The sequence below is a fragment of the Bos indicus x Bos taurus genome, chromosome 5, assembly GCF_003369695.1.
Source record: "Bos indicus x Bos taurus breed Angus x Brahman F1 hybrid chromosome 5, Bos_hybrid_MaternalHap_v2.0, whole genome shotgun sequence".
Taxonomy (NCBI): domain Eukaryota; kingdom Metazoa; phylum Chordata; class Mammalia; order Artiodactyla; family Bovidae; genus Bos; species Bos indicus x Bos taurus.
Window position 1 is genome coordinate 115,291,448 of NC_040080.1, and position 20,325 is coordinate 115,311,772.

Below are 20,325 nucleotides of genomic sequence, written 5' to 3' on the forward strand. Positions count from 1 at the left end.
GAAGAAATAGAAAATCTTAACAGACCCATCACAAGCACGGAAATTGAAACTGTAATCAAAAATCTTCCAGCAAACAAAAGCCCAGGTCCAGACGGCTTCACAGGTGAATTCTACCAAAAATTTAGAGAAGAGCTAACACCTATCCTGCTCAAACTCTTCCAGAAAATTGCAGAGGAAGGTAAACTTCCAAACTCATTCTATGAGGCCACTATCACCCTAATACCAAAACCTGACAAAGATCCCACAAAAAAAGAAAACTACAGGCCAATATCACTGATAAACATAGATGCAAAAATCCTTAACAAAATTCTAGCAATCAGAATCCAACAACACATTAAAAAGATCATACACCATGACCAAGTGGGCTTTATCCCAGGGATGCAAGGATTCTTCAATATCCGCAAATCAATGTAATACACCACATTAACAAATTGAAAAATAAAAACCATATGATTATCTCAATAGATGCAGAGAAAGCCTTTGACAAAATTCAACACCCATTTATGATAAAAACTCTCCAGAAAGCAGGAATAGAAGGAACATACCTCAACATAATAAAACCTATATATGACAAACCCACAGCAAACATTATCCTCAATGGTGAAAAATTGAAAGCATTTCCTCTAAAGTCAGGAACAAGACAAGGGTGCCCACTTTCACCAATACTATTCAACATAGTTTTGGAAGTTTTTGCCACAGCAATCAGAGCAGAAAAAGAAATAAAAGGAATCCAAATTGGAAAAGAAGAAGTAAAACTCTCACTATTTGCGGATGACATGATCCTCTACATAGAAAACCCTAAAGACTCCACCAGAAAATTATTAGAGCTAATCAATGACTATAGTAAAGTTGCAGGATACAAAATCAACACACAGAAATCCCTTGCATTTCTATACACTAATAATGAGAAAACAGAAAGAGAAATTAAGGAAACAATTCCCTTCACCATTGCAACGGAAAGAATAAAATACTTAGGAATATATCTACCTAAAGAAACTAAAGACCTATATATAGAAAACTATAAAACACTGGTGAAAGAACTCAAAGAGGACACTAATAGATGGAGAAATATACCATGTTCATGGATTGGAAGAATCAATATAGTGAAAATGAGTATACTACCCAAAGCAATTTATAGATTCAATGCAATCCCTATCAAGCTACCAACAGTATTCTTCACAGAGCTAGAACAAATAATTTCACAATTTGTATGGAAATACAAAAGACCTCGAATAGCCAAAGCGATCTTGAGAAAGAAGAATGGAACTGGAGGAATCAACCTACCTGACTTCAGGCTCTACTACAAAGCCACAGTTATCAAGACAGTATGGTACTGGCACAAAGACAGAAATATAGATCAATGGAACAAAATAGAAAGCCCAGAGATAAATCCACGCACATATGGACACCTTATCTTTGACAAAGGAGGCAAGAATATACAATGGATTAAAGACAATCTCTTTAACAAGTGGTGCTGGGAAATCTGGTCAACCACTTGTAAAAGAATGAAACTAGAACCCTTTCTAACACCATACACAAAAATAAACTCAAAATGGATTAAAGATCTCAATGTAAGACCAGAAACTATAAAACTCCTAGAGGAGAACATAGGCAAAACACTCTCTGACATACATCCCAGCAGGATCCTCTATGACCCACCTCCCAGAATATTGGAAATAAAAGCAAAAATAAACAAATGGGACCTAATTAACCTGAAAAGCTTCTGCACATCAAAGGAAACTATTAGCAAGGTGAAAAGACAGCCTTCAGAATGGGAGAAAATAATAGCAAATGAAGCAACTGACAAACAACTAATCTCAAAACTATACAAGCAACTCCTACAGCTCAACTCCAGAAAAATAAATGATCCAATCAAAAAATGGGCCAAAGAACTAAATAGACATTTCTCCACAGAAGACATACAGATGGCTAACAAACACATGAAAAGATGCTCAACATCACTCATTATCAGAGAAATGCAAATCAAAACCACTATGAGGTACCATTTCACACCAGTCAGAATGGCTGCGATCCAAAAGTCTACAAATAATAAATGCTGGAGAGGGTGTGGAGAAAAGGGAACCCTCTTACACTGTTGGTGGGAATGCAAACTAGTACAGCCACTATGGAGAATAGTGTGGAGATTCCTTAAAAAACTGGAAATAGAACTGCTTTATGATCCAGCAATCCCACTGCTGGGCATACACACTGAGGAAACCAGAAGGGAAAGAGACACGTGTACCTCAATGTTCATCGCAGCACTGTTTATAATAGCCAGGACATGGAAGCAACCTAGATGTCCATCAGCAGATGAATGGATAAGAAAGCTGTGGTACATATACACAATGGAGTATTACTCAGCCATTAAAAAGAATACATTTGAATCAGTTCTAATGAGGTGGATGAAACTGGAGCCTATTATACAGAGTGAAGTAAGCCAGAAGGAAAAACACCAATACAGTATACTAACGCATATATATGGAATTTAGAAAGATGGTAACAATAACCCTGTGTACAAGACAGCAAAAGAGACACTGATGTATAGAACAGTCTTTTGGACTCTATGGGAGAGGGAGAGGGTGGGAAGATTTGGGAGAATGGCATTGAAACATGTAAAATATCATGTATGAAACGAGATGCCAGTCCAGGTTTGATGCACGATACTGGATGCTTGGGGCTGGTGCACTGGGACGACCCAGAGGGATGGTATGGGGAGGGAGGAGGAAGGAGGGTTCAGGATGGGGAACACATGTATACCTGAGGCGGATTCATTTTGATATTTGGCAAAACTAATACAATTATGTAAAGTTTAAAAATAAAATAAAATTTTAAAAAATAGTTTATTGATTCCTCATACAAATACTTATTGAAGACCTAAATAATGTCATGTTGATGTGTTGAGAATACATGGAAGAGAAGACAAGGTCCCTGCCCTTTGCATAGTATTAGATTCATACATTAATGATTATGAAAAATGTAATATGTAAAATAATCAATGTATGCACAGGAAATAAAAAGTGGCTCAGTATTCTTGGAGTACAAAGTGTAAGGGTGAATTGTTAGATATGAGGCAGGAAAATAATACTATGTATTTGCAATTAAAATGTTTTCATACATACATATACCATAGAATGTGTACTGATTCATGCAAAAAAAATCAAGTCTCTTATTTATGTTTAAATAGTCAATAAACTAGAACTAATTTTTATTTACTGTTTACTTCCTTTTCCAGCATGCATTATTTTAGAAAGGTACCTTTCATCTTTGGGTATAGAGATTAGATTTACTATATTTAAAGGAATGCTTTAATTGTATGGTTCAAGTAAACAGAACAAATTACGAACATTCAGAAGATCTAGGACTGATCAGAATTTTGATTCTATTAGAGGAAGTAATTTTACCATTTGAATTTATTTATAAAATTGAAACAATCAATAAAAACTTAGTAGTAAGGCAATTAAGGAGTCTATTGAATTAATAATATAAAATTAGATACCTGTAGATAGTTAGAACAGTTACCAGAGCAACTGTTCTTTTCAAAATTGTACTTTCTCCTCTGCTCAAACCAACTTCTGATAGCAATACTTGCAGTAAATTCATTTTCAGGGCCGACCCATATATTTTCACCAATACCATTAAATTTAGGATGGGCCATATATAGTTCTTCTAAATGAGTATTACGCTCAAACACACATTTTTTCCCCCATGCTCTAGCAGTCCGTGACAAAGCTACATCCCAAGTCTGAAAAAAAATGCAAAAGACAAAGAAAACAAAATAATAATAATAATGAAGGCTTTTTTTGTGCTCTAAATTATTTTCCTTGAATTCTCATATTTAGATTTAAGGAAAACAATTCTTATTTTGTGCCTATCAGTCTGATTTGTGGAATTTATTAAGGAGGAAAGTGTTTTGAGATAATTATAAATGAAACAACTATTCCCAGAGATGAAGGACTATGCATATTTTGTAATTAGAAAGTCAGATTGTTAGATGATGCAAATGATTATAATACTCTTACCTGTAGTCTATTCAGAAAATGCATATTTTTAACCTCATGCCTTTTATACATAATACAATAATTTAACATATTTAAGAACTATTTATTGAACACTGATTATATGCAAACTGTTGTACTTTGAGGAATAAAATGAAGTCAACATAAAGTTTGTCCTCTAGCTTCTTATTGTTATTAGAACAACATGGGATAATACATACATATATATATATATATACACACACACACATATACATGTATATATAATTTTAACATATAGAAGTAATTTGTAAACGTTATACAAGAGGTACATGTAAAGCTTTATGGATGTTTCCAGAAATGTGAGAAAATGTCACAAGATGCTGCCATCTTCCATTAATGGAAACATCCAAAAATGTGTACTTCTGTCATATTTAGAGGCTCAGTATAATGTTCATTGTTTAGTTAAGGACAAGAACAACAACAAAAACACATACACAAATAGAAAAATCAATAGTTCTAAAACCAATATGCTAAAAATGTACGTTACAGTATATTTGAAAATAAACATTTTTGAAAACATTACTAAGATTTCCTTAGAGTTTTCTTGGTTAGTTTCATAAACAGAAAATATATTATAGAAAATAAATCAGGATTTTAGCATATCCCCTCCGTTCCCACACTATTTTCTTTCCCAAAGGTAATCATTGTTTAAAATATGGCTTATGTATACATTTCTCTATCTCCATGTACATACTATCCAAAGTAAGATATGTTAGGGTATTTTAGATGAATATTTTATGATTTTTGTCCTTGCACTGTTTTAATCATAACTTCACAATATTATTGGCCTGCATATGCAGTTTTCACTCAGAGAGATTATTCCTTATTACCACAAATAGATCTACCTAACTTTTTAAAACTCTTCATAGTATTACATAGTGTGGCTGCTGCTGCTGCTAAGTCACTTCGGTCGTGTCCGACTCTGTGTGACCCCATAGACGGCAGCCCACCAGGCTCCCCCGTCCCTGGGATTCTCCAGGCAAGAACACTGGAGTGGGTTGCCATTTCCTTCTCCAATGCATGAAAGTGAAAAGTGAAAGTGAAGTCGCTCAGTCGTGTCCGACTCTTGGCGACCCCATGGACTGCAGCCTACCAGGCCCCTCCATCCATGGGATTTTCCAGGCAAAAGTACTAGAGTGGGGTGCCATTGCTTTCTCCACATAGTGTGGCTAGGAGCATGTAATAAAGGTTATCATTCCGCTATTGATGGCCCTTCTGATTCTTTCCCATTTACAAACAAAGCTCCATGGACCATCTTTCTACTACCTAATTTTGCATATTGCTTACACAACACACCATATGCTTATAGTGCACTAATCACTATTCTAAGTGGGTTTTTTCCTTCCATTCATACTGAGATATAATTGGCACACAGCCCTGTATAAACTTAAGGTGTATAGCACAATACATGGGCTTCCCTGGGGTTCAGCTGGTAAAGAATCTGCCTGCAATGTGGGAGACCTGGGTTGGATCCCTGCGTTGGGACAATACCCTGAACAAGGGAACGGCTACCCACACCAGGATTCTGGCCCGGAGAATTCCATGGACTGTATAGTCCATGGGGTCACAAAGAGTCACATAATATATCATGAAATGATTACCACAAAAAGTTTAATGAACATCCATTACCTCATACAGATATAAAATAAACAGAAAAAAGTATTTTTCCCTTGTGATGAGAACTCAGGATTTGCTCTTTTAACATTTTCAGGTAACATCAGCAGGAGTAATTATAGTAATCATTAGGACATTACATTCCTAGGATTTATTTATAACTGGAAGTTTGTTCCTTTTTTTTTTTTTACCACTTTCATCCAATCCCTCCCTACCCTCGATAACCACAAATCTGATCTCTTTTTCTATCAGTTTGGTATATATATACATAGTTTTTGAAGTATAATTTATTGGTGAACAACATAGTGGTTTGACATTTTCATACATTACAAAATGATCAGCACAACACGTCTAGGTACATTGTCTCTGTACAAAGATATTACATTACTATTGACTATATTTTCATGTTCTACATTTAATTTCCCTTACTCATATGTTTTGTCACTGTAACTTTGTTAATTTTCCTCACCTATTTCACTCATTCCTTGCCCTCCCCTCTGGCAATCAATCACCGGTTTTTCATCTGTGGTTTTTTTTTTTTTCTGTTTGATGGTTTGTTTGTTTCATTTTCAAGATTCCACATATAAGTGAAATTGTATGGTATTTGTCTTTTTCTGTTTGACTTATTTCACTTAGCATAATACCTTCTAGGTCCATCCATGTGGTCGCAAATAGCAAGAATTCATTCTTTTTTATGGCTGAGTAATATTCCATTGTATATACCACATTTTCTCTATCCATTCATCTATCCATGGCCACTTAGGTTGCTTCCATTTCTTGGCTATTGTGAATAATGCTGCAATGAACATAGGAGTGTAGATACCTTTTTGAATTAGTGTTTCCTTTTTTCACCCTTTGGAAAAATACCTAGGAGTGGAATTGCTGCCACTGGAATGTTTACTGTCATGGTTCTATGATTTGACTTCTTTTTTTTTCAGATTCCACATATAAATGATACCATGCAATATTGGGGGCTTCCCTGGTGGCTGAGTGGTAAACAATTTGCCTGCCAATGCAGGAGATGTAAGTTCAATCCCTGGGTCAGGAAGATATCCTGGAGAAGGATATGGCAACCCACTCTAGTATTCTTGCTGGGAAATCCTATGGACAGTGGAGCCTGGCAGGCTACAGTCCACGGGGGTCACAAAATTAGTCAGATATGACTGAGCAACTCAGTCAGCTCAGTTCAGTTGCTAAGTTGTGTCCGACTCTTTGCGACCCCATGGACTGCAGCAAGCCAGGCCTCCCTGTCCGTCACCAACTCCTGGAGTTTACTCAAACTCATGTCCATTGAGTCGGTGATGCCATCCAACCATCTCATCCTCTGTCGTCCCCTTCTCCTCCTGCCTTCAATCTTTCCCAGCATCAGGGTCTTTTCAAATGAGTCAAGCTCTTCATGTCAGGTGGCTAAAGTATTGGAGTTTCAGCTTCAACATCAGTCCTTCCAATGAACATTCAGGACTGATTTCCTTTAGGATGGACAGATTGTATCTCCTTGCAGTCCAAGGGACTCTCAAGAGTCTTCTCCAATACCATGGTTCAAAAGCATCAATTCTTCAGTGCTCAGCTTTATTTATAGTCCAACTCACACATCTATACATATCTGACTCATATGTATCTGACTCATTTTGTGACCCCCATGGACTGGAAAAACTATAGCCTTGACTAGACGGACCTTTGTTGACAAAGTAATGTCTTTGCTTTTTAATATACTATTGAGGTTGGTCATAACTTTCCTTCCAAGGAGTAAGCGTCTTTTAATTTCATGGCTGCAATCACCATCTGCAGTGATTTTGGAGCCCAGAAAAACAAAGTCAGCCATGGTTTCCACTGTTCCCCACCTATTTGCCATGAAGTGATAGGACTGGATGCCATGATCTTAGTTTTCTGAATGTTGAGCTTTAAGCCAACATTTTCAGTCTCTTTCACTTTCATCAAGAGGCTCTTTATTTCTTCTTCACTTTCTTCCATAAAGGTGGTGTAATCTGCATATCTGAGGTTATTGGTATTTCTCCCGGCAATCTTGATTCCAGCTTGTGCTTCCTCCAGCCCAGCGTTTCTCATGATGTATTCTGCATCTAAGTTAAATAAACAGGGTGACAATTTACAGCCTTGACATACTCCTTTTCCTATTTGGAACCCATCTGTTGTTCCATGTCCAGTTCTAACTGTTGCTTCCTGACCTGCATACAGATTTCTCAAGAGGCAGGTCAGGTGGTCTGGTATTCCTATCTCTTTCAGAATTTTCTACAGATTATTGTGATCCATGTAGTCAAAGGCTGTGGCATAGTCATTAAATCAGAAATAGATGTTTTTATGGAACTCTTGCTTTTTAGATGATCCAGCAGATGTTGGTAATTTGATCTTTGGTTCCTCTGCCTTTTCTAAATCCAGCTCTAACATCTGGAAGTTCACGGTTCAACTAAACATCAACAAAATGTAATATCTGTCTTTATCTGGCATATTTCACTTAGGACAATGCCTTCAAGTTCCCTCCAAGTTACTGTAAATGGCAGGATTTCCTCCTTTCTGATGGCTGAACCATGAGATTTCCATTGTATGTATACATACTACTACCTCTTTGTTCATTCACTCATTGATGGACGTGTAGGTTGTTTCCATATATTCCCTATTGTGAATAATGCTGCAATGAACATAAGAGTGCATACATCTCTGTGATATTCTGTTGTCATTTCCTTTGGATGCAGCTACCTAAGTGTGGTATTGCTGGATCACACAGAACTTTAAAAAACTTTTTTTTTTGAAGAAATTTCATACTGTTTTCCAAAATTGTTGCATGAATATACATTTCTACTAACAATGCACAAAGGTTCCCTTTTCTCCACATTCTCACAAACATTTGTTTTCTCCTGTCCTTTTATTTTATTTAAAGATATTGCTGTATCGAATTTTGTTGTTTTCTGTCAAACATGAACATGAATCAGCCAAAGGTATACATATATCCCCTCCCTTTTGTACCTCCCTCCCTTGTCCCTCTCCATTCCACCCTTCTAGGTTGATACAGAGCCTCTGTTTGAGTTTCCTTAGCCATACAGCAAATTCCCATTGGCTATCTATTTTACATATGGTAATGTAAGTTTCCATGTTACTCTTTCCATACATCTCACCCTCTCCTCCCCTCTCTACATGTCCATAAGTTTATTCTCTATGTCTGCTTCTCCATTGCTTTCCTGTAAATAAATTCTTCAGGACTATTTTTCTAGATTCCATATATATGTGTTAGAATATGATATTTATCTTTCTCTTTCTGACTCACTTCACTCTGTATAATAGGTTCTAGATTCATCCACCTCATTGGAACTGACTCAAATGTATTCCTTTTTATGGCTGAGTAATATTACATTGTGTATATGTACCACAACTTCTTTATCCATTCATCTGTTGATGGATATCTAGGTTGCTTCCATGTTCTAGCTATTGTAAATAGTGCTACAGTGAACAATGGGATACTTGTGTTTTTTTCAACTTTGGTTTCCTCAGGGTATATGCCTACAAGTGGGATTGCTGGGTCATACGGTGGTTTTATTCCTAGTTTTTTAAGGAATCTCCATAACATCTTCCATAGTGGCTGTATCAATTTTCTTTCCCACCAACAGCACAAGAGAGTTCCCTTTTCTCCACACCCTGTCCAGAATTTATTGTTTGTAGACTTTTTGATGATGGCTGTTCTGACAGATGTGAGGTGATATCTCATTGTAGTTTTGATTTGCCGTTCTCTAATAATGAGCGACATTGAACATCTTTTCATGTGTTTGTTAGCCATCTGTTTATCTTCTTTGGAGAAATGTCTGTTTAGGTCTTTTTCCCACTTTTGATTGGGTTGTTTTTCTGGCATTGAGTTGTATGAGGCTGCTGGTATATTTTGGAAATTAATCCTTTGTCAGTTGTTTCATTTGCTATTATTTTCTCCCATTCTGAGGGCTGTCTTTTCACCTTGCTTATAGTTTTCTTTGCTGTGCAAAAGCTTTTAAGTTTAGTCCGGTCCCACTTGTTTACTTTTGTTTTTATTTCCGTTACTCTAGGAGGTGGGTCATAGAGGAGCTTGCTTTGATTTATATCATCGAGTGTTCTGCCTATGTTTTCCTCTAAGAGTTTTATAGTTTCTGGTCTTACATTTATATCTTTCATCCATTTTGAGGTTATCTTTGTATATGGTGTTAGGAAGTGTTCTAATTTCATTCTTTTACATGTAGCTGACCAGTTTTCCCAGCATCGTTTATTGAAGAGGCTGTCTTTGCTCCATTGTATGTTCTTGCTTCCTTTGTCAAAAATAAGGTACCCATAAGTGAAAGGGTTTATTTCTGGGCTTTCTGTCTTGTTCCATTGGTCTATATTTCTGTTTTTGTGCCAGTACCATACTGTCTTGATGACTGTAGCTTTGTAGTATAATCTGAAGTCAGGAAGATTGATTCCTCCAGTTCCATTCTTCTTTCACAAGACTGCTTTGGCTATTTGGGGGCTTTTCTGTTTCCATATGAACTGTGAATTTTTTTGTTCTAGTTCTGTGAAAAATGCCACTGATAATTTAATAGGGATCACATTGAATCTGTAGGTTGCATTTAGTAGTATAGTCATTTTCACAATATTGATTCTTCCTACCAGGAACATGGAATATCTCCCCCTCTGTTTATGTCATCTTTGCTTTCTTTCATTAGTGTCTTGTAATTTTCTGTGTACAGTTCTTTTATCTCCTTACCTAACTTTATTACTAGATATTTAATTCTTTTTGTTGTAATGGTAAATGGGATTGATTCCTTAATTTCTCTTTCTGATTTTTCATTGTTAGTATGTAGAAATGCAAGTGATTTCTGTGTATTGATTTTGTATCCTGCAACTTTGCTAAATTCACTCATTAGCTCTAGTAATTTTCTGATACTATCTTTAGGGTTTTATATGTACAGTATCATGTCTTCTGCAAACAGTGACAGTTTTACTTCTTTTCTGATCTGGATTCCTTTTCTTTTTCTTCTTTGATTGATGTAGCTAGGACTTCCACAACTATGTTGAATAATAGTGATGAAAGTGGACACCCTTGTCTTGTTCCTGATCTTAGGGGGAATGCTTTCAGTTTTTCACCATTGAGAATAATGTTTCCTGTAGCCTGATCATATATGCCATTTACTTCTTGAGATAGGTTCCTTCTATGGTCGGTTTTTGAAGAGTTTTAAACACAAATGGGTGCTGAATTTTGTCAAAGGCTTTTTTTGGCATCTATTGAGATGATCATATGGTTTTTATCTTTCAATTTGTTAATATGGTGTATCACATTGATTGATTTGCATATATTGAAAAATACCTGCATTCCTGGAATAAACCCAACTTGATCACGGTGTATGAGCTTTTTGATGCATTGCTGAATTCTGTTTGCTAAAATTTTGTTGAGGATTTTTGCATCTATGTTCATCAGTGATATTGGCTTGTAGTTTTCCTTTTTTGTGTTGTCTTTGTCTGGTTTTGATATCAGGGTGATGGTGGCCTCGTAGAATGAGTTTGGAAGTGTTCCTTCCTCTGCAATTTTTTGAAAGAGTTTTAGAAGGCTAGGCATTAGCTCTTCTCTAAATGTTTGTTAGAAGTCTCCTATGAAGGCATCTTGTCCTGGGCTTTTGTTTTTTGGGAGATTTTTTAAATCACAGCTTCTATTTCAGTTCCTGTAATTCAGTTCCTGTAATTATCCAGAATCTATTTCTTCCTGGTTCAGTCTTGGAAGATTGAACTTTTCTAAGAATCTGTGCATTTCTTCCAGGTTATCCATTTTATTGCCATATAGTTGTTGATAACACTCTCTTATAATCCTTTGTATTTCTGCATTGTCTGTTGTAACCTCTCCTTTTTCATTTCTAATTTTGTTGATTTGATTCTTCTCTCTTTTCTTGATGCATCTGGCTAAAGGCTTGTTAATTTTGTATATCTTCTCAAAGAACCTGCTTTTAGTTTTATTAATCTTTACTATTGTTTCTTTCATTTCTTTTTCATTTATTTCTGCTCAGACTTTGTATGCTTCCTTCTACTAATTTTTTTTTTTGTTCTTCTTTTTCCAGTTGTTTTAGGTGTAAAGTTAGGTTGTCTATTCAATGTTTTTCTTTTTTCTTGAGGTAGCATTGTATTGCTATAAACTTCCCTGCTTTTGCTGCATCCCATAGGTTTTTAGTTATTATGTTTTCATTGTCCTTTGTTTCTAGAAATTTTTTGATTTCCCTTTTGATTTCTTCAGTAACCTGTGGGTTATTTAGAAATGTGTTGTTTAGTCTCTACGTGTTCCTGTTTCTTATGGTTTTTTCTTATAATTGATATCTAGTCTCATAGCATTGTGGTCAGAGAAGATGCCTGATACGATTACAATTTTCTTAAATTTACTGAGGTTTGATTTGTGACCCACGATGTTGTCTACCCTGGAGACTGTTCCATGTGCACTTGAGAAGAAGGTGTATTCTTCTGCATTTGGATGGAATGTCCTGAAGATATCAATGAGATCCATCTCATTTAATGTATCATTTAAGACTTGTGTTTCCCTTTTAATTTCTGTTTTGATGATCTGTCCACTGGTGTGAGTGGGATGTTAAAGTCTCCTACTATTATTGTGTTCCTATCAATTTCTCCTTTTATGTCTGTTAGTGTTTGTCTTACATATTGAGGTGCTCCTATGTTGGGTGCCTAGGTATTTACAATTTATTCTTCCTCTTGGATTGATCCCTTGATCATTATGTAGTGTCCTTCCTTATTTCTTGTAAACTTCTTTATTTTAAGGACTATTTTGTCTGATATGAGGATTGCTACTACAGCTTTCTTTTGCTTCCCATTTGCATGGAATATATTTTTCCATCCTCTCCCTTTCAGTCTATATGTGTCTTGAGGTCTGAGGTGGGTTTATTGTAGACAGCATATGTACGGGTCTTGTTTTTGTATCCATTCAGCCAGTCTGTGTCTTTTGCTTGGAGCATTAATCTGTTTACATTTAAAGTAATTATTGATATATATGTTCCTATTGCCATTTTCTTAATTGTTTGGGGTTGATTTTGTAGATCTTTTTTCTTCTCTTGTATTTCTTGACTATATAAGTCCCTTTAACATTTGTTGTAAAGCTGGTTTGGTGGTACTGAATTCTCTTAACTTTTGCTTGTCTGAAAAGCTTTTGCTTTCTCCATTAATTTTGAATGAGATCCTTGCTGGGTACAGTAATCTTGGTTGTAGATTTTTCCCTTTCAGCACTTTAAATATATCCTGACATTCCCTTCTGGCCCGCAGAGTTTCTGCTGAAAGAGCAACTGTTAAGCATATGGGGTTTCCCTTGTATGTTACTTGTTGCTTCTCCCTTGCTGCTTTTACTATTCTTTCTTTCTGTTTAGTCTTTGTTAGTTTGATTAGTATGTGTCTTGGCATGTTTCTCCTTGGTTTTATCTTGTATGGGACTCTTGGTGCCTCTTGGACTTGATGGAGTATTTCCTTTTCCATGGTAGGAAAATTTTCTACTCTTCTCTCTTCAAAAATTTTCTCATACCCTTTCTTTTTTTATTTTTGAGAAAATTTTTGAAAAGATTAGAGCTGAAAATTTTCCCGTACCCTTTCTTTTTCTCTTCTGCTCCTGGGACCCCTATAATTCGAATGCTGGTGACTTTGATGTTGTCCCAGAGGTCTCTGAGACTATCCTACGTTCTTTTCTTTTTTTTACTTTATTTGATCCGTTCTTCTGCTTCAGATATTCTGCTGTTGATTCCTTCTGGAGTATTTTTAATTTTGGTAATTGTGTTGTTTGTCTCTCTATCTCCTGTCTTTATTGATGATATTCTAACAGATACAATGTGATAATCTATTGTAGTTTTAATTTGCATTTCCTGGATGATTAGTCATGTTGAGGACCTTTTTATGTACCTGTTGGCTAAAGCTATAAAATTCTTAGAAGAAACAAAGGGGGAAGTTTCATGACATTGGATTTGGCAATGATTTCTTAGATATGTCACCAAAAGTATAGGTAACACGATAAAAAATACATGAATTAGTCTTCATTACAATTAAAAACTTTTGTGTATCAAAGATACTATTAATAGAATGAAAGACAATCTACGGAAAGGGAGAAAACAGTTGAAATTCATGTATTTTTAAATATATTTTATCTAGAATATATAAAAAATCCTCTATCAGATCAGATCAGATCAGTCACTCAGTCATGTCTGACTCTTTGTGACCCCATGAATTGCAGCACGCCAGGCCTCCCTGTCCAACACCAACTCCTGGAGTTCACTGAAACTCATGTCCATCAAGTCAGTGATGCCATCCAGCCATCTCATCCTCTCATCCCCTTCTCCTCCTGCCCCCAATCCCTCCGAGCATTAGAGTCTTTTCCAATGAGTCAAGTCTTCACATGAGGTGGCCAAAGTACTGGAGTTTCAGCTTTAGCATCATTCCTTCCAAAGAAATCCCAGGGCTGATCTCCTTCAGAATGGACTGGTTAGATCTCCTTACAGTCCAAGGGACTCTCCAGAGTCTTCTCCAACACCACAATTCAAAAGCATCAATTCTTCAGCGCTCAGCTTTCTTCACAGTCCAACTTTCACATCCATACATGACCACTGGAATAACCATAGCCTTGACTAGACGGACCTTTGTTGGTAAAGTAATGTCTCTGCTTTTGAATATGCTATCTAGGTTGGTCATAACTTTCCTTCCAAGGAGTAAGCATCTTTTAATTTCATGGCTGCAGTCACCATCTGCAGTGATTTTGGAGCCCAGAAAAATAAAGTCTGACACAGTTTCCACTGTTTCCCCATCTATTTCCCATGAAGTGGTGGGACCGGATGCCATGATCTTCGTTTTCTGAATGTTGAGCTTTAAACCAACTTTTTCACTCTCCTCTTTCACTTTCATCAAGAGGCTTTTGCGTTCCTCTTCACTTTCTGCCATAAGGGTGGTGTCATCTGCATATCTGAGGTTATTGATATTTCTCCCAGAAATCTTGATTCCAGCTTGTGTTTCTTCCAGTCCAGCGTTTCTCATGATGTACTCTGCATATAAGTTAAATAAACAGGGTGACGATATACAGCCTTGATGTACTCCTTTTCCTATTTGGAACCAGTCTGTTGTTCCATGTCCAGTTCTAACTGTTGCTTCCTGACCTGCACACAAATTTCTCAAGAGGCAGATCAGGTGGTCTGGTATTTCCATCTCTTTCAGAATTTCCCTCAGTTTATTGTGATCCACTCAGTCAAAGGCTTTGGCATAGTCCATAAAGCAGAAATAGATGTTTTTCTGGAACTCTCTTGCTTTTTCCATGATCCAGCAGATGTTTGCAATTTGATCTCTGGTTCCTCTGCCCTTTCTAAAACCAGCTTGAACATCAGGAAGTTCATGGTTCACATATTGATGAAGCCTGGCTTGGATAATTTTGGGCATTACTTTATATATATAAAGATATATTTATGTATATATACCAAGGGAACACTTCATGCAAAGATGGACTCGATAAAGGACAAAAATGATATGGACCTAACAGAAGCAGAAGATATTAAGAAGAGGTGGCAAGAATACACAGAAGAACTGTACAAAAAAGATCTTCATGACCCAGATAATCATGATGGTGTGATCACTCACCTAGAACCAGACGTCCTGGAATGTGAAGTCAAGTGGGCCTTAGAAAGCATCACTACGAACAAAGCTAGTGGAGGTGATGGAATTCCAGTGGAGCTATTTCAAATCCTGAAAGATGATGCTGTGAAAGTGTTGCACTCAATATGCCAGCAAATTTGGAAAACTCAGCAGTGGCCACAGGACTGGAAAGGGTCAGTTTTTATTCCAATCCCAAAGAAAGGCAATGCCAAAGAATGCTCAAACTACTGCACAATTGCACTCATCTCACACACTAGTAAAGTCATGCTCAAAATTCTCCAAGCCAGGCTTCAGCAATACGTGAATCATGAACTTCCAGATATTCAAGCTGGTTTTAGAAAAGGCAGAGGAACCAGAGATCAAATTGCCAACATCTGATGGATCATCGAAAAAGCAAGAGAGTTCCAGAAAAACATTTATTTCTACTTTATGGACTATGCCAAAGCCTTTGACTGTGTGGATCACAATAAACTGTGGAAAATTCTGAGAGAGATGGGAATACCAGACCACCTGATCTGCCTCTTGAGAAACCTGTATGTAGGTCAGGAAGCAACAATTCGAATTGGACATGTAACAACAGACTGGTTCCAAATAGGAAAAGGAGTTCGTCAAGGATGTATATTGTCACCCTGCTTATTTAACATATATGCAGAGTACATCATGAGAAACACTGGGCTGGAGGAAGCATTAGCTGGAATCAAGATTTCCGGGAAAAACATCAATAACCTCAGATATGCAGATAACACCACCCTTATGGCAGAAAGTGAAGAGGAACTGAAGAGCCTCTTGATGAAAATCAAAGAGGAGAGTGAAAAAGTTGGCTTAAAGCTCAACATTCAGAAAACAAAGATCATGGCATCCCATCACTTCATGGGAAATAGATGGGGAAACAGTGGAAACAGTGTCAGACTTTATTATTTGGGGCTCCAAAATCACTGCAGATGGTGACTGCAGCCATGAAATTAAAAGACGCTTACTCCTTGGAAGGAAAGTTATGACCAACCTAGACAGCATATTCAAAAGAAGAGATATTACTTTGCCAACAAAGGTCCGTCTAGTCAAGGCTATGGTTTTTCCAGTAGTCATGTATGGATGTGAGAGTCGGACTGTGAAGAAAGCTGAGTGCCAAAGAATTGATGCTTTTGAATTGTCGTGTTGGAGAAGACTCTTGAGAGTCCCATGGACTGCAAGGAGATCCAACCAGTCCATTCTAAAGGAGATCAGCCCTGGGATTTCTTTGGAAGGAATGATGCTAAAGCTGAAACTCCAGTATTTTGGCCACCTCATGTGAAGACTTGACTCATTGGAAAAGACTCTGATGCTGGGAGGGATTGGGGGCAGGAGGAGAAGGGGACGACAGAGGATGAGATGGCTGGGTGGCATCACCGACTCGATGGGCATGAGTTTGAGTGAACTCCGGGAGTTGGTGATGGACAGGGAGGCCTGGCATGCTGCAATTCATGTGGACACAAAGAGTCAGACATGACTGAGTGACTGAACTCAACTGAACTGAACTGATATATATGTTTATAATATATAAAGAATTCTACCTATGTAAAGAATAAAGATGTTCAAACTAACATTATTAGGGAAATGCAAATCAAAACCATAATGACAGAACTTCACACCCCTTATGAACTAAAAAAAACCCAGAAAACAAGGGTTGGCAAAAATTTGGAGAAACTGAAACCCTGTGTATTGCTAGTAGGAATGGGAAATGTGTAGCCACTATCAGAAAGAGAATATCAGTTCTTCAAAATTAAACAGAATTTCTACCTGTTTTGGCAATTCCATTTATAGGTATATAATCAATAGAAGTGAAAGCAGGGTATTGAAGAGATATTTATTCACATACCTATGTCCACAGTAGCATTATCCACAATAGCCAAAAGGTGGAAGAAATTCAAGTGTCCATCGACACATGAATGGGTAAACGAAATATCACATATCCATAAAGTGAAATATTATTCAGCCTTTAAAAGGATGGAAATTCTGACACATGCTACAGCATGAACCTGAAGACATGCTAAGTGAAATAAGACAATCTCAAAGAGAAACACTTCAGATTCTTATATGACATACCTGGAGTAGTCAAGGTTTCCAGACAGAAAAGCAAAATGGTAGTTGCCAGCAGCAAGAAGGGAATGGGGAGTTAGTGTTTAATTGGTGCAGTTTCAGTTGGGGAGGATGAAAATGTTCTGGAGATGAATAGTGGTAGTGATTGCACAACACTGTAAATGCATATAGAAATGTACATTAAAAAATGGTTAAAACCATAAATTTTGTATATTTTATAATTAAAGAAACCAATAAAATTTTTGAGTTTAAAAACAATCTAGAGCAAAACTACTAGGTTACAACAACAGTACGGACATGGGCAGGAGACAGTCAGAATTTGTGTGTTGTAGAATCTTTTTAATATTCGGGAGGAGGTTATAGATGTTGCTTAACTTTGGACTTTATAAATTATATACACTAAAATGTTGAGCATAACCAATGAAAATAAAATGTATGATTTCCAAACGTGTCAAGGCAAATTTCTAAGTAGAATGTACTATTATGATAGACTATATTATTGACTGGTTATTATTTATATCCTAGTAAAATCCATGGCAAAAATAGACATCAACTTTTAGAAAGAACAGAAGGATAAAATTTAGACTGGGGCTTTAAACTGTACCCCAAACACTATTCCTTCAAAAATGTTCACATATGAAGATATATACTGTAGGGACACAAATTATTCTCTATGCTTTATGTTTGAAATACAATTTTTAGAGATTAAGAATACAAAACCTATTAAACATTGTATTAAAATATTTTGTGATTATTCATTATCAGGAGGAAGGCCAATCTTCAAACTTGAAAGAAATAAAATTGATCACAAAGTGTGAAGGGTGAAAAATACATATATATCACTCTCCAATATTCTCAAATTCTAACTAAATTCACAAGATAAAAACTTTACCTTCAGCAAATACAATGCTAGTGTATTTCTACAAGAAAATAAATAAAGAGAAGAAGAAACTTAATGCAAAAGGTAAAGAAAATGAACAAGAAAGAAAAAAGTATGTCCAATCAAAATAAGGCTTTAAAATTAACATAAAAGGAAAGTTCCCTAAACTGCCCAGTCAGTCAGATGTGGTGAAAACAGAATAATTCTAATCTTTGCTTACTTTGGCACTGTCCTTCAATAGAGTACTTGCTATGTATCGTACACATAGAAAAAAAATCATTCTTTTCACAAGCCTGGAATTTTTCCTAAAAGACTAATCCAGAAGGAAGAAAAGACTTACATTTAGGAAGACAGTCTTTGCAATATTTACAATGTAAATTGGAAGCTCCCAATTGCCCTATAGTTACTCAATTAATTGTGCATTCCTTTTTAATGACAACCATGAAGATGCCACAGTACCAAAGGAAAAGCTAATGAGATATTATAAAGAAATAGGGGGAAAGTGCAACAGAGAAGCAAGAACGTAAGAATGCAAAATCAGGTCTGGTCTAGGAAGAAGTGAATGAAACACCCTCCGGAGAGCAAAATTTAGGCTGGATACCAAAAAACTCAATAGCCATGATAAAAAATATTTCAAAAAGGCAAAATTAGTGTGAAAACATCCATAATAAAACTTCAAAATTTTAAGTAAAAACCGAATCTGTCCTCTCCCTTGCACTATCCTGAGCGTGGCACACGTGCCTCTCCCCAGTTCAAGCTTAAAAATCCTGGCTTTGTTTAAATCGATACGATTTTCATCAAGAGTACTTTTGCATTGATTTTTAAATTAAAAAAAAAAAATACTGGATTAAACTATCATTTTCTCAAATGGAAAGCTCTCTTAAATCTTGCACCCCAGGCGAGGAGCTCTACTCACCCTAGTCCCAGCCCTGTGCAAACCTTTGGTCACAAGTATGCGTTAGAGTGAGAGTGGTTTTCATTTCTTGAACGTGTAAACTTTACGTGTATTTTAAAATCCAAACTCTTAAGTGCGGTTCCCCACAACCTTCAACAGAGGAGAGGCCCAAACTCTGCGGCTGAGGGGGCGCGTCCTGACAGGGGTTGTCGGAGGTTTAGGCGACCGCCTTAGGGCCTCACCATGAAGCGCAAGTTAGCCCCTCGGGGCAAGACGTTGCCCCGGAGCTCATTGTGGAGGTTCACGTACTCATTGATAAACGTTACGTCCTCCTCGTCAGGCAAAAGATGACCTTTCAAACCGGAACCCAGCAGTAGCAGCCAGAACTCACACAGACACATCTTCCAAATGCCCGTCTGCGTCAAAGGAAACCATCGGGCGTACCACTCCACGGAGAAGGGCAGTGCCTCCATAGTCCACCTACCGCGGACAGGCCAGTGCGCACGCGCACGCTCGCCCCGGCGGCCCACCAGTCAACGGGGAGGGGCGGTGCAGGCGCGCTGAGCCCCGCCTCTCCGGGAGCCGAGGGAAAAGTATCAGCAAGAGGCAAAACAGGGAAAACCATCTGCAGAACTAACCGAAACAGACGGTTGAGTTAAGTGAGTGCAGGTTTTTCACTAAAGTAACGTTGGCAAATATCCAGAGTCGGTTTTTGACAGCAGATGATGTGTCATCCTTTATTAATGAGTCGGCTGCAGAGTAAATGTCAATTGCTGAGTAAGTAACCTGAGGAATTTCCGAATTCTTCCGATGAAAATTCAGTCGAAAAAAAGAAATTCTTGCTAGTTATGTTGGGATCTTAGTGCAAGACGCTCCTTTTATTTTCATCGTGGACAAAAGAATATCCTCTTCTAGACCAACTTCCTCATTGAGATTTTCACAATCTCAATGTTTTAATGATCCTTTGTCGGAAACTGCAGGATAAATGAGAAGAGTGGCAAGCTAGATTCAGTTCAGTTCAGTCGCTCAGTCGTGTCCGACTCTTGGCGACCCCATGAATGGCAGCACGCCAGGCTTCCCTGTCCATCACCAACTCCCGGAGTTCACTAGAGATCATTGAATTCTTATAAAGTTAAAATATTTTCATTTTTTTCTTTCGCCAGCATGTATAGACAGTCTGAAATATGAATATCATCTCTGATAAA

The 20,325-nt window shown here is 37.1% G+C and overlaps 1 protein-coding gene across 1 annotated transcript in view; it reads right to left on the reverse strand.

The window, feature by feature from the left end:
• GLIPR1L2 (GLIPR1 like 2) overlaps positions 1–19,595 on the reverse strand; it is a gene marked incomplete at its 3' end in the record, with an annotated part of 46,008 nt that extends 26,413 nt beyond the window's left edge. Inside the window, exons 1-2 of the mRNA XM_027543327.1 lie at positions 19,363–19,595; positions 3,497–3,742 (exon numbers count right to left, since the gene is read on the reverse strand). Of these exons, the coding sequence (XP_027399128.1) occupies positions 3,497–3,742; positions 19,363–19,593 (477 nt within the window). The remainder of the gene's footprint in view (positions 1–3,496; positions 3,743–19,362) is intronic.
• Positions 19,596–20,325: the final 730 nt, after the last annotated feature.